The sequence below is a fragment of the Syngnathoides biaculeatus genome, chromosome 7 (assembly GCF_019802595.1).
Source record: "Syngnathoides biaculeatus isolate LvHL_M chromosome 7, ASM1980259v1, whole genome shotgun sequence".
NCBI lineage: Eukaryota > Metazoa > Chordata > Actinopteri > Syngnathiformes > Syngnathidae > Syngnathoides > Syngnathoides biaculeatus.
In genome coordinates this window covers 14,522,310-14,537,417 of record NC_084646.1, presented here as the reverse complement: position 1 = coordinate 14,537,417, position 15,108 = coordinate 14,522,310, and the positions used below count along the sequence as shown (strand labels likewise).

The 15,108-nt window shown below is 40.8% G+C and overlaps 1 protein-coding gene across 1 annotated transcript; it reads right to left on the bottom strand.

Annotated features, from left to right (window-relative positions):
- Positions 1 to 174: 174 nt before the first annotated feature.
- Positions 175 to 14,901, bottom strand: LOC133503272 (guanine nucleotide-binding protein subunit alpha-11-like). The gene is made up of 8 exons (XM_061824712.1): positions 14,545 to 14,901; positions 12,819 to 12,973; positions 8,991 to 9,175; positions 7,220 to 7,374; positions 6,430 to 6,558; positions 5,180 to 5,309; positions 4,491 to 4,644; positions 175 to 1,272 (listed from the first exon to the last, which is right to left on the bottom strand). The coding sequence occupies exons 2-8, from the start codon at positions 12,967 to 12,969 to the stop codon at positions 1,067 to 1,069; spliced, it is 1,110 nt and encodes a 369-aa protein (XP_061680696.1). The 5' UTR covers positions 12,970 to 12,973; positions 14,545 to 14,901; the 3' UTR covers positions 175 to 1,066.
- Between the last annotated feature and the right edge of the window lie 207 nt (positions 14,902 to 15,108).

Genomic DNA, 15,108 nt, shown 5'->3' with positions numbered 1-15,108 from the left:
CCCTTCCTGACACAACCTCTGCTATTTTCCAGGCTTGGGGCCAGCCTAAAGTTTGTACTGGCTTGTGCCACCCATAGGGCTGCATTAAAAAAAATAGACAAACAAAACGTTCTTAAAATATTCCCACAAAAATGTTTTGTTTTACACAACATGTAAATAGGCAGGGAGGAAAAAGGAAATGAAGTTCTGGATGTAACAGACACCGGAAAGCATGTTTTCTTGTTTGGAACCCATTCATTTGTTCAAGTTTTCCCTTTAGATCACCAACCTTCTTTTGAGTTTTAATTGGCTGGTTTCCAGTTCTTAAAAACAAAACCCCCAAAAAGTATTGAGTCCGTGACTGTTTCCATCCCTGGGACCTATTCTTTATTTTCAAACATTTCCTATGGTACTGATTGTATTGTTTGAATTAGAGGAATTTGAATCTGCTGCTTAGTAAACCTTTTAACACTGAAAAACCCTGAATCCTACTTGTGAACTTTCACAGTAAATGTAGATGTACAGTAGAAAAGGACAATGTCACCACGTCTGGTAAAGCGGTTTTGATACTTAAACGCTACAGTATACCAAGATACAAGGAGTACAGAAGTTGTGCACCCTATTTAAAACAATGTGCAAAGAGTGAAGCCTCGAGTTAGTTTCATAGGACTTTGTACAAAAATTACAATTTGGGCTACCCGTAGGAACTTTCTGATGAAAGTGATGTGACCCAACCCCAACCAGGACACAGAAATGGTTGTCTATATGTACACTGTGATTGGCTGTTGAGCAGTCCAGCATGTACCATGCCCCTCAACCAAAGTCAACTGGAATAGTGAGGATATAAAGAAAATGCATGGAAACGTTTGTGTCCCAATTGCTTGATACCACATCTGCTCGAGCTTCAGTTCTGTCACTGCAAAGCCACAAGCACTTCATATTGCACAAAAAGACCTCAAGGGAACGGCGTGTTTTGGCGAGTAACTGAAAACAACGTCCCTCCTTCGGGTATTCGAAAAAAGCTGGCCTTCATTACCACCGTCCTTCTTCATCTTATAGACAATCGTCCGTACGGCTGTTTTCAATGTCAGAAGATGCCGTATTCCCGCAGAGACTTGAGCAGTACCATATCCTTGACGTCGTTGAACACCTTGCGGATGTTGTCCGTGTCCGTGGCGCAGGTGGGGTGCGGGTAGAAGCTCCTCCCCTCCTCCCTGTTTTCCGGGTTATTGGTCTGCTGCTGGTACAGCTTTTGGATGTATTTTTGGGCATCCAACGCATCCTGTCTCCTACCTAGATTCAAGAGGTCAGAGTGGGGAATGTGAGACAGAAACTTATGGAGATTGCTAAGAAACACGGGGGGGACAAATAACATAAACTGTATTTTCATGTAGCGGGAGGAAAAAAAGTTACATAAAATAATACGGGACTTTCAGGTGAAATTTCAAGATGATCAGAAAATGTGTTGCAGTGAACCAGAAAATTCAAAGCAAATCAAAAACCCGGAAGTACAGTGGTGCCTTCAGATACCAGTGACTTATGAGTCCTTTTTTTTTTCGTGGGGGGTGGATTTGAGTTGCCGTTTGCCCGATTCTGTGCTTTGATGAAATCAGTGACCGATTGTTCTTCTTCAAAAAAGATCCTTCAATCTGGTTACTGCCACTCCTAGTTGATGTTTACCGTCAAACCAAACAGAACAGTGAATAACACTGAGCGTGCCTAAAAACCACCACATAGCATCGGCTTTCAGTCAGCTAGTTTAATGCTAATGCTAAATCGCATCTATGTTAAATCCATTTAATCCTTTAAGCAACGTGTTTAACTCAACTGGTGCAGCTACACATGTAAACAGATAAACAGAAATCACTGTCATATATTATTTATCCTCTGCCAAGAATGTCTAATAATACAGTAATGCCTGCCTGATAAGCTGAGAGTGGAGTTGTGATGTTGCTATCAACAGTGAATCAAGCTCTTATATTGCCCCGAGGTCGCACACCGGAAAGAGCTGTGGAATGGTTATTCAATTGATGCAGTCTTTCAAAAACAGTTTAATTCATTAAAGCTATATAATTATGTCATTGCTATGTTTTAATAACAATTTTATGAAGTTAATTTTTTCCTCAAAGTCTTAATAATTGAAAAATACAGAAAAGCACATCAGCAATTTGTCTTCTTTTGACGAAATGAAGAATGAAGACAAGAGCAACAGTGACAGAACCAAGTGACTTATTATGCTGTAAAAATATTATTAATAGCATTTGTTTTAACTTTGGATCCATCTCGTGATCGCTTGGATAATTAGCCACATTCTGCATCACCGTCTCTGAAGACAAAGACGTTAACGTCAGAGATTTTCCATCCCATCTAAAATCATATTTACGCACAGATAACGAGAACTGGTCGTTTTGTGCGTTTATTGTAGGGCCACACCGCCGCATCCCCACCCTGCACACACAACACACGTTCCGAGATTTGAGGGGAAGGGGATCTATCTGTCTGTGGTTGCCATGGGTTACAGGAGGACAAGGGGCATGTTGCTGGAGGTGGAAGATGGGGAGTGTCAAGGAGTGCTCTGCATACAGCCTTTCACACCAATGTGAACAATATGTATGTATGTACAGTTATGACGGGGGACGGGGGTGAAATCAAAAGTACGTACCTGCAGCAAGTGAGTCATTTGAAGGAGCACTTTAGAATGGACAAAATAGCCCTTAATTATGGTTCACGTTGGTGATGAAGAAAAGGAATTTGGAGTGGGTTGGAGAGGCAGAAGTCACTTTCCAAATGATTTTCTGACTGTGCGCATGAGTCACGCAGAAAGGAGAAAGAAATAAAAAAAATATATACTGGATGGGAGGGAATCAACATGACAACCTTTAATAAGGTTGCATTTGTCAGTCATGAATCTAAAATCGCATAAAAGGACACAGGTTTGTGTCGATTAAAAGTGAAAATGTCCACAAAGTCGGATCCAGAACATTGAACTTTCCTCCGATTTTTTTTTTATGTGTGAAATGTCCCCCAACTTTGGACATTCTCTATCCCGCTACTCGTGTGAGGATAGGAGGCTCAGATAATGGATGGATGGGTTATTATTCTGATTATTATTGTTTAATACTATCATGCATTTTATTCTCATTTAGGACTGGACTTCTATCCTTAAACTGCATATGTTAGTACTACGTTTATGGAGAGTATAAACTCTGAACAATAAAATCAAGCTATGTTAAAATGGTTAGCATTCGTGATTAGCAATAGTGCATAAACGGTTACCATTTTAGGTTAAAAAAAAAAAACAATAACTATCATTTAGGTCACTTATACATCAACATATGTACACTACATATATAATAGTAGAGTCCTCACGTTATGCGGTCTCGACTTAAGACGTTTCGACTTTACAACGCCCGTCCCCCGTCCGCCATTTTGTCTAGTTAATGTTCATAGTGCTCGTCCGTGTTTGTGCACCGGGAGTATCTTTGCATTTTTTGCCCTCCTTTTTAGACATTATGGCCCTAAAGAAGAAATGTGTGTCTTTTAGGAGGGCTTCTGCCCCCAAAAGAAAATCCATTCCCATGGAAACAAAGCTCAAGATCATAAAAAGATCGGAGAAAGGACAAACATCGATTTAACGTCGGTAAAGAGCGAGGCTCCATTCGGTCGACCGTGGTGACAAAAATTATAGACAAAGCCCGTATTTTAGCGCATGTGAAGGGTTCGATTCCTTTGTCAGATACGATGATCACAAACCCAAGTTCTTTGATACTTGCTGAGATGGAGACTTTTTACGTTATGGATTGAGGACCAGATTTCTTCGCAATAGCTAAGCGCTATTTCTTCTCCATCCACCTCTCAGAAGTAATGGTAAGTACAGCATCTTATTTTGTTTTTATTTCAATGCATTTTGTTTATCTATACAAAGTATTTTGATGTAAATTCTGACTTTAATAGTAAAAAGCGACTTAAAACTCAATTTGAGTTACATTACCAGCACAGGAATGGAACTTGCTTATAAACTGAGGACTTCCTGTATTTTAAAAATCATTTGCAGATGATCCTCTCTCATTTTTGGCGTCCCTTTGTGATAAATATCCGTGCGGTGGACAACGGCCAAATTTTTCCAGGCCAATTTGTTTCCGAGCGGTGCAAATATGCTTCTCTGAACACTTTTTATCGACAATTTTGAATTGTCCATTTTTGGTGGTAGTCTATTAGTACATGTGGGAAAATAATCATCGTTAATTGCAGAAATTAGGGGAGAAAATCCCAAATATAGAATTTATGTGCAATTTCAAAATCTACGAGACTGCAAAAAAGTGAACTGCAATATGACAAAGGAAGAAAGTATATGTGACATTTTTGTTTGGTGGTGTACCGTGAGCCTTTTTTAATGGAAAATACAGTTTGTGTCTTGGCTCAAAAACAAAAAACCGTTAGGGAACACTGAAGAAGAAACATGCAGGGGAGGGATCTAAAGCTCATCGTCAACCTGGGAGAAAAACACCTACCCATGAAACCCGGGAAGTATTTCTTCAGGTCAGAGGATAGGATTTTGTCGGCCAGGATGTCAGTTTTGTTGAGGAAGAGTATGATGGAGGTGCTTTGGAACCACGGCGAGTGGATGGTGGTATAAAATAAAGCCAGGCTCTCCTGCATGCGGTTCTGAGACACACACAACAATAAAAAAAATACTGTAAATGTCATTATTTAACCCCCAAAAAATGACGCCTTTTTCCTGAAGAGACCCAAAACACCCACAATATATTTGGAAATCTAGCATTCTTCTAATAAGGTGACTCACTGTTTGTGTACATAGAGGCTGTACAAATTTGACCGATGTCTACCGCAACGTCGTTTTCATTTGCCAGTACGTGAATGTGCAGTACGTTTAAAACACAAATGAGAACCCGAACTAAACCAGAAGAACTAAATAAGTACCGGTAATGGAGCTAATGCCAGAAATTGTATTAATCCATTTTGAAACATTATCTAGTTAATAATTATATATAGGTGATTATTATAAGGATATTCTTGGCCAGGGTACGGTATGTGCATGGAAAATGAGCAACAGTATGTCAGGGTTAAAATGGTTCCTTGGTAGGAGCGATGGGGGGAGTTTTTCTTATGTGAGAGCGCCACCTTGTGGCAGATTGCCGAAGCGACACTGACAAGAAGACCTCGTGGGGGGCACGCTTACAATGGTGTCTCTCTCTTCCAGGACCTGGTCGTACTCGCTGAGGGAGGCCAGGAAGATAAGCGACGTGACGTTCTCGAAGCAGTGGATCCATTTCCGACGCTCTGACTTCTGACCGCCCACGTCCACGATCCTGTTTTGACAATCGCCGAGGAAAAAGAAGAAGCGGGCGGGGAAAAAAAGTGAGGACAACCCTTGCAGCGGTACATGATAAGTGACAATCCAAACTGAATTGAAGAGCAAAGCAAAACCTTCTTTAAAACCATATTGACGACTGGTGGATTGATTTTCATGTCTCAAACAAGCACAAAAATTGGAAAAAAAAATGTGAAGAAATTGGCACACTTTTAACGTTCATGTACTTTTAAATACAAGTACTTTTAAAGTACGAGTTCAAGAAAAGGATGAAGGAAGTATTGTAATGTCTCATGATTTCAATATCAATAACATATATAATTCATTAATCTGTATTTTTTATCGATCTTTATCCATCCATTTTACTCTAAAATAAAATTAAGCCCTCATAAAAAGCATACTAAACTAAAATATCCATCCATCCATTTTCTTTGCCACTTATCCTCACGAGGGTCACGGGGAGTGATAGAGCCTATCCCAGCTGTCAACGGCCAGGAGGCGGCGTACACCCTGAACTGGTTGCCAGCCAATCGCAGGGCACATGGAGACAGATAACATCCGCACTCACAATCACACCTACTGGCAATTTAGAGTGTCCAGTTAATGTTGCATGTTTTTTGGGATGTGGGAGGAAAACAGAGTGCCCGGAGAGACCCACGCAGGCACGGGGAGAACATGCAAACTCCACACAGATGGGTCTGGGATTGAACCCGAGACCTCAGAACTGTGAGGCCAACGCTTTCCAGCTGAACCACCGTTCCGCCCCCCTAAGTAAAATAATCTTTCAAAATAGCTGTCGGTAATAGTGCATTTGATGAGTGATGTGTATGCTGTCTTTCTTCTTAATTCTGCATTAATTATGCTGTGTTACAACCCTTGAAGGAACGAATATATCCACACAAAAGATGGAGCAACACATGTAGGCAGACAATAAACACAATTCACAAGCATATATTTGACACGCTGTGGCGACCCCAAATGGGACAAGCTGAAAGAAAAAGAGGAATATTCTTTATTCTTTTAAAGTTGATATATAACTGCAGCTTACTAGGTCGGTTGTGAAACTATTCTTTGTGTATGTGTGTGTGTGAGCGTGTGTGTGTGTGTGTTTGTGTCACCTGAGCATGATCTTATTGATGGTAAAAGAATAGTCGTGGATGCCCGTAGTGGGGAATCGGACTCTCAGCACGTCCTGTTCCGTGGGGATGTAGTCTGGCTCTGCGATGCGATCCAATTGGCTCATGTAGCTGAAACCACACGGACACATAAATTTAAAAAGAAGTCAAGAAAGCGCAAGTACGGCGTGGCCTCCCCCCTCAGTGGAAAACAAACACAAGCAAGGGAAGATATGTGATGAATTAGCCGTGATTAAAAAGACGAGACGAGAGCTGAGCTACTATGTACAGATGAAGCCTTTATGGCCGCTGTTGAGGTAAACATACACACACACACACACACACACTGCTCGGCAAACAAAGGAACACGGGAGGCAAACAGTGACTTTGTGTTTCATTCATGTTTCCATTAGGAAAACCCCACAGCCACTTTATGTTTCCCATTATATGATTCTATTTTCATTGAATGAAAAAAAAAAAAAGGGGGGGGGTCTGAAGGAACTACTTCCCTCGACTAGGTGGATTCCAAAATATTGACTAACAGGATATACGTAGGTGGTGACTCAAGAAAATATTTTGGTTTAAAAAAAAAAAAAAAAAAAACGAATCAAGATTTTCAGGAATTTCCCCTCATTTTTTTTTAATTTTCGTAGGTTAATTGAAATAGAAACTCATATATATCTATAGACTCTTTTTTTGGAAATATTTTTTAGAATGGCAGTTTAATTGAAACATTGCCTGTCCTGTATACAATACTCAGGTACGATTTTGGGATTCAAAATATTGCACTCACTACTCGGTGGAGTCCAGGAGCTGGTACTCGCAGCGTCGGCTGTAGCAGACCCGCACGCCGGAATCGGCCCAGAGGCGGCGGATGGCGTCCACGTGGTCTCGCTCCAACTTGGTGATCTGCACCGTGTTGACGTTCTCGATCTTACTGGCGTAGAACTGCGCGGTGGTGGGAAGTAACCGAGTACAAATGTGAGTACTTAGTTACATTGATTAGGATTCAGCTACTGGTTTGGTCGATAACGTGCCAGAAAAAAAAGTTGTAAAAATGTTGATCATTGCTTATTTTGATAAAACACAAGGATCAATCAATCTACTTTCATGGAGGACAACAAAAATCTGACAATATTTACAGCCGAGCGACTGAAATCCTGAAGCTATGGAGAATTTTAAGTTAATGTCAAACTATTAATTGCCCCTTTAAACTCAAAACCCTCAGCATTCAAATCAGCTTTCACCATTGAAATGAAATTGCAATAATTCGTTCCACCCCCCCAAAAAAATATTTGTAATGTGTTTTTTTTTTAATAGGATAAAGGTATTTATATAAAAAAAAAAAGTTACAGCAATGACATATTTGAATAGAAATCAAATATTTTGTGTTTTTGTTTTTGCCACATTTTTTGTTTTTGCTTCAATTCAATAACATTGCGCTTGTCCTTCTGGTCAGCATGCTTCACTCACAAAGGGGCAGGATAATACAATGTATGGAGACACCTCAGCAGCTCAGTAAGCCACAATAATGTTAGTCATTCTTCGCTGAGGATAAAGAATCTATGCCTGTGATGATTGTTATATAGCTGTCTGCATGTGTTGCGCCATTGTTTCTGTTTAAATATCCATTGCTTAAAGTTTTATAACACCACAACATCAATGCTATTTGTTAGCTCGTCTGTGGCGTTTCCCATTATACATTGGCATTAAGATAGAGGCAAAGTTACGTGGTTGTGTTAAACACACAATGTGTCATTCTCTTTGTTTTGTTTAACAGCACACATCAACTGGGAATGGCAAGACGGTTTGAAACGTCGATTTATACAATTGTTCACCATTTGCCAAACTGCTGCTTGTTGTGTCGTGTTTCAAATAGGACCTCAACTGGGCCTGTAAATGGTATGATGTAATAATTGATGACATGAGAAAAATGAGTAGGTTATCAAACCACACACGTTTGCGTTATTATTACAATTGACTCAGAATTTGCAGTTCCCAACGTTCATCAGTTGCCGAAAGCAAAGAAACAAAATTAAAATCAACGAGTAAGACACAGTCGTAACCATAGGATGGAGACAGAGAGAATATCAGTTATTACTTGCCTGATGCGTATTTGCAAATACATATAATCAGTGACAGCTCATTTGATCAGATGATTTGATTTTGGATAATCTTAGAAGAAAAACCCACAACTATTGGGCCCACACAATATCTTGTGTGAAAAAAATAATTAAAAAGTAGCCAAAGTGTGCCATGGAATGGGACTAAATTAGGATGAAATGTTTTGAATCAAATGAGAACAAAATGATTTTTTTATATCTGTTTTACTCGAGTCAGTTCTTCCACTTCTACCTGCCTAACTTCTTTTAACTTTTTTACACAAGTATCTGTACTTGGAGTCGGAATGCTTTTGCCACCGCTGCAGAAGAGCAACTGGTCGTGCTCACAACGGACCTTGTTTACGTCTTTTTCGAGACCAGATGGAGGTCGGGTGGGCGGACCTGCTTTCGAGCGGTCCGGCGAGCCCGCATGCAAGTGTTTGTGTATGTTTGCAAGCGCACCTCGTTGTCCGGGTTGGAGTAGGGAATTTTGAGCGCGGTCATGGCTCCCGTCATGGCCTTGATGGCCGTGAAGATGTTCTGGAAGATGCATTTAGTGAATTCCTTCCTGTCCTCCTCCGAGAAGCCCCGTCCGTGGATGATCCTCATCTGGCGGATGAAGGTGGTTTTTCCGCTCTCGCCAGTTCCTGAGGAAGCAAGTGACACAAATGAAACCGATATGTGGTCATTTGGATTGTAGGATAGTCCACAAGGTCGGAGGAACTGGTGTGAGTGTCTGCTTGATCTCATATTAGCTCTTGGATGAAAATAAGACAAAGAAGTCTTGGGGTAACAATTAAACGGAACAAAAATACATTATCAAACTGCAACAATGAAGGAGTAACTCTGAATGTTTTTTTTTTTATCTTTGAAAAAATTAATTGTAAATATTTTTTCCTCATTGACTGTACTTTTGGTTTCTATTTTGTCCAATTTACTTCTCTTGCATGCTATTTATACTACATGCATTGTATTTCCTCTATCCATAATTGCTGTTGAAACGATGCGGATTTCCTCATTGTGGGATTAAAAAAGTTACATTGTAAATATTTACTATTAACAATAAAAAATGACTTTTAAGTAGCCCACATCCTGAAGTGATGTGTGCAGCGACCTCCAAATTAATTTTTTGTTCTGACGCAGTTGTTACATCGTGAGAAATTTCCCCTCCATGGGGGGTCATCACAAAATAGTGCGCACCAAGTAAATGTTCAATGTGGACATCAACAATGTTAGACTGCTTTTTTTTTTTTTTTTAACCAATATCCGGAACAATCAGTGGTACGGCTGTAATGAGTCAACATTCAGTCATTTCTCTCACAAAATATGGATGTTCCCTAATATTTGATAGCTCTGGAAAAGAGGGCTAAAAAAAGCAAAACTTGTTTTGAGTGACGTCACTGCTATCTGATTTGAATATGGGCGGGGAAAAAATGAGATCTGATTTTTGTATTAGGTAAAAAAAAGGCCAGATATTGCAACTCTATTGAAAACATTGCTTGTCCAGTTAGCACAACTTTTATGATGGTGACAGTTGGACCCTTTAACACAAGGGTGTCAAACTCATTTTTGTCACGGGTCACCTCAGGGGACTCAGTTATGACTGTGAAACCATAAAAATTGTTTATCACCTCATCGTATTGACACGTGAAATTTATGAATTACTTCTGGAATCAGAAATCAAGGGTAATGGGTTTTTCAACTCTTGTTGTTTGGTAACGTAAAACAAACCCTTGCAATACCTCAACGTTATGATTTATGGCATGACAATTTGAAATTTTGCTACAGATTTGAACAAGAATCACGGAAGTTGACATACATGAAATGCCTTCGCGGGCCACATAAAATCGTGTGGCGGGCCAGATCTGGCCCCTGGGCCTTGAGTTTGACACCTGTAATTTAACAGAATAATGAAGTAATCTGAAGGTTTCCATCTTCTGTGGTGATGCCAACTGGTTTTGTGTGATTACGACGCTAAAGCTCAGTGCAACATAAACCGAATAAAGGGAGACATTTATAGCCAGGCAGAGATGCGGCTGGTAACTTGAACCTTATCTGCAGCCTCATCGCATTACTCTGAAGCCATTAAAGGAGGCCTGTCGGTTTGGGGGATTCTTCTCTGCAGTCCGGTGGGTTTTTTTTTTTTTTTTTTTTTTTGCACAAGGCATCTCAATCGAAATCATTCTTGACATACCTGCTCGTGGACGCATGCTTGGCATGCTTCCCTCCCTCTCCTGTTAGGCCACCAAACAGGCCAGGCTACACATCGTGACACACGGGTGTCAAACTTGTTTTTATCACAGCCCACCTGGTAGGTAGGTAGGGTTACCTTTATCGGGGGGAGTTAGAAAATGGCGACACCGCAAAAGTCTGGTTGCGGAGGGGCTCAAAAGGCCAACAAACACAGTTCAGTCCCAACCTCGGATTTAAGGTCACATATCAGTTGACAGTGGCTATTCCGAGGGCTAATATGCAAAACTGGTTTCATCTTGCGCAAACAGGAACCATGAATTAATTGAACCATTTAATTACATTTGAAATGTAATAGCATCAACCTTGCAACGGCGCTACTTTGTCTTCTTTTTAGGAAATAATCAATGCAGGCAAGTGCAAAATAAGCATGGCTACCGCAAAGCTATAAAAACACAAAAACGGCTATTTGCCGGGGACATGGATTTAAGACCCACCTGCCCTCGCAAAAAAATATGACTAATGGTTGGTCCCTCTAAGAATGTTCAAAATTGGAACCAATTCTGATAACAATTGTTTGCAATTCATCCTCACTTATTTAACAGTTTTTGTTTAAAAAAAAAAAAGTTTTTTTTTCCTCTCAATATACTTTTTTTTTTTTTTTGCCATTCATGAATAGCAGGGGCTTACTACACGTGAATTATCACCTCATATGATTACACGTACACAACATATTGATGGATAACTATTTTTGAAGCATTTAAAAACGTGTTTTTTTTTTTTAAACCATTATAACGTATCTTTGTAAAATTGGTATTGGTAAGAAAAAAGAAGCTACCTCTAAAAGTGTAGAAAATTTGCAATTTTTCTATTTTCAAGGCAGCACGTTGGAACATCTGCTGAGATCGTTGGGTTCAAATCCCGGCTGCGCCTATGTGGAAGTTTGCATGTTCTCCCCCGTGCCTGCGTGGGGTTTTCTCCGGGCACTCCGGTTTCCTCATGTGACAATTGTGAGGATAAGCAGCTAAGAAAATGGATGGATGATTGCAAGTTCAGTACGAGCACCGACACTGATACTGGTATCGGTCCATCCCTTCCAAGTAATGAAAATGAAAGCAAATTATTTAAAAATCATTGGACAAAAATGTAAGAAATAGAATACATACTTCCAATATTAAATATTAGCTAAAATAATGTAAAAATAATTAATACTATAATATTATTTAACTATATAACTATAACTCCGGTTTCCTCTCACATCCCAAAAAGATGCAACATTCATCGGAGACCCTAAATTGCCCCAAGGTGTGATTGTGAGTGCGAATGTTGTTTGTCTCTATGTGGCTTCTGATTGGCTGGCAACTAGTTCACCGTGTACCCCGCCTCCTGCCTGATGACAGCTGGGATTTGCTCTGGCACTCCCACGACCCTTGTGAGGATAGGTAGCTCAGATAACCACTGGATGGATGGATATATACAGTAGATTGCTATCCATGACTTCTGCTAACCAGAAGCCGAGGTGAACTGTATTTGTTTACTTACTAGACAATTCTCCTTCTTTTCCCTTACCCAATATTTTCCATGTGAGAACCATAATAATAAACTCATTCCCTATATTAAGAGGTTAAACTAAAAATAGGACAAACTATGATCCCACAACACTTTAATATCATTTGAAACTCATCTTAAGCCTATTAATCTGAAAAGTGACAGGCTGATAGATGTTTTGATTTTGAGAAGAAAAAAAAAAGTGCACCGGAAGTGGATGAAGACTGTAACTTACACTAACAACCCAGGCTAAACGTATCTGCTACCGGACACAATATGCCTCTTTTCTCTGTCAAGATGTATTTTGAAAAGCACAACAAATGTGAAGAAGTGGCTTTTACAGTTAATAGCTTGGAATAGATTCCAAACACACGATAACATGAATAGGTGAATTTATGAATAGTGAAGCGCAACATAATCAACCTTGTATTCGATTCTTATCATTTCCGTGCCTACTTTTGATCAGACGTCAAGGACCTATAAAGAGATGTGGAGCGCCATAGTTCCCCAGCTGTGATGTGACAGAAAAGGTGCTCGGCGTCCATCACTCACCCAACAGGAGGATTTTGATCTGCCGCTGCTCCTTGCGCTTCTGGTTCTTGAGTTGGCGCCTGATCTCCTTGTCCACGGCGATGGACCTCTGCTCGTCCTCTGAGAGGCAGCACACGCAGGTGCGCCGGCAAAAGTTCCAAATGCCCGCCATGGCCCTGACACCCCCGACGTCAAAGCAACCAACAACTCAGCGTAAGCGACAAAATTGACTTCTCATTTGTAAACACTTTTCCGCATGGGAATGATTGTAAATTATATAAAACCTTTATCAACTGTCCCGTTGGAATCCCATGAAAGCCATTGGTGTCAAGGAAGTACGTTGAAGTAATACAGCTCGAATGAAGATATTTATGGATTCAACGCTTAACCAGAGATTATAAAACCTGCCAGGGTGGCGTCAATTACAGGTGCGTGGGATTTTTGTCATCTCTTTGCAATTACTCTACAGGCAATATTTTAAGTCACATTCTTAACTGTAAGATAAGGTAAAAGAGGCCTTGACCATTGGATAATAAGACTCAAAATCAAACATGAATTTGGTCATTTTTACATTATACTTTAAACGACATTTACATGAGCACCTAGACAAAAATCCAACTCCGATGAAACATTGTTATCGTACTCTTTTTACTCTTTGCCCTGACCATGCGTTATGAAGTATTAAGTAAGTACTGTATGTGACTGGCGGCACAGTGGATCAGCTGGTAAAACGTTGACCTCACAGTTCTGAGGTCTCGGGTTCAATCGCGGACCCGCCTGCGTGGCGTTTGCATGTTCTCCCCGTGCCTGCGTGGGTTTCCTCCGGGCACTGCGGTTTCCTCCCATGTCCCAAAAAACATGCAACATTAATTGGACACTCTAAAATTGCCCCGAGGTGTGATTGTGAGTGCGGCCATTTGTCTCCATGTGCCCTGCGATTGGCTGGCAACTAGTTCAGGGTGTACCCCGCTTCCTGCCCATTGACAGCTGAGATAGGCTCCAGCACTCCCCGTGACCCTTGTGAGGATAAGCGGCTAAGAAAATGGATGGATTGATGTATGTAACTACAGTGAAGAAAATAAGTATTTGAACACCTGAGAAAACCAATGTTAATGTTGGGTACAGTAGCCTTTGTTTGCAATTACAGAGGTCAAACGTTTCCTGTAGTTGTTCACCAGGTTTGCAATATAGCAGGGTGTTCAAATACTTATTTTCTTCACTGTATGTCACCCTGTTCATTTTTGTTCTTTGTGTACTTGCATTTTCTACTATTCTGCTTTGTTTTAGTCTCCTCTGTGCTGCCAGGTAAGCATTGCATATAGGAATCAGTTCTGACACGACACTTGCGCCCCAAGACAGAATGCGTGTGATAAGAGTGACTTGGTATGTGACACACTACTACACTATCACTGTGAACTTTGAATGAATGTTAATGGGACTGCATCAAGACTACTCAGCACCCCAAAGTGCTTTACAGCATTGTGAGAGGAGCACACATGTAAATATTGTACATTACTGTACATTCAATACAAACAAGAACATTGTACCTAATTAACAATAGAGACATCATTTTTACTTTTGTGCTTGAGCACATTTCTACTTATTCTTAATAATTGTGTAAATGCGTTGAAGCGTTTTTTGTTTTGTTTTGTTTTTGTTTTTAATTTTCCCATTGGTTTCGTTCCAACCCAAGTGTTTGAGTTGAAGTTCGAGCTGAGATTGAACGAAATGGAAACACAGCAGTTACCTTGAAGTGAGCTCAGTCCGTCACAGTCCCGGTTCCAGCGTCTCCCTGACGCGGTCCATGTCCCGTCAGATGCCCGGTTCCGGTGCACCTGAGGCCGAAGTGCGGCTGGAGCGGGCCCAACCGTCCGACCTTTATTTCGTCACGAAGCAACCTGCTGCTCGGGTAAGTCCGCGTCGCAACCTCGCCTTCGCAGGAATGTTCCGCGTCCACGGCTCCGCGCCGCGGTTGGAATGCGCTCTGGGCGACGGCGCGGCAGGAACGCCGGCGCAGTAGCGGCGCCGGAAGAAGCGAGGTGACGGGCCTTCAAAATAACACTCATTGAAAGTCCACAGAGAAAGCAAAAAAGTACAGTCAGACTTTGGAGGAAAAAAGGGGGATCCTGGAAAGGTAGAAGTACTGACACAGCGATTGAAATTTTTTTAAAAAAAAGTTTTTAAAGTAAACTTATTACACATTTCACACGTCTTGCGTTTCTCATTTAAAGATTTACGTTTGTGAGTAAATTCTAACGATATCATCATTCTCTCAGTATACTGTACGTACATTCTTTTCGGAGTGGTGTGA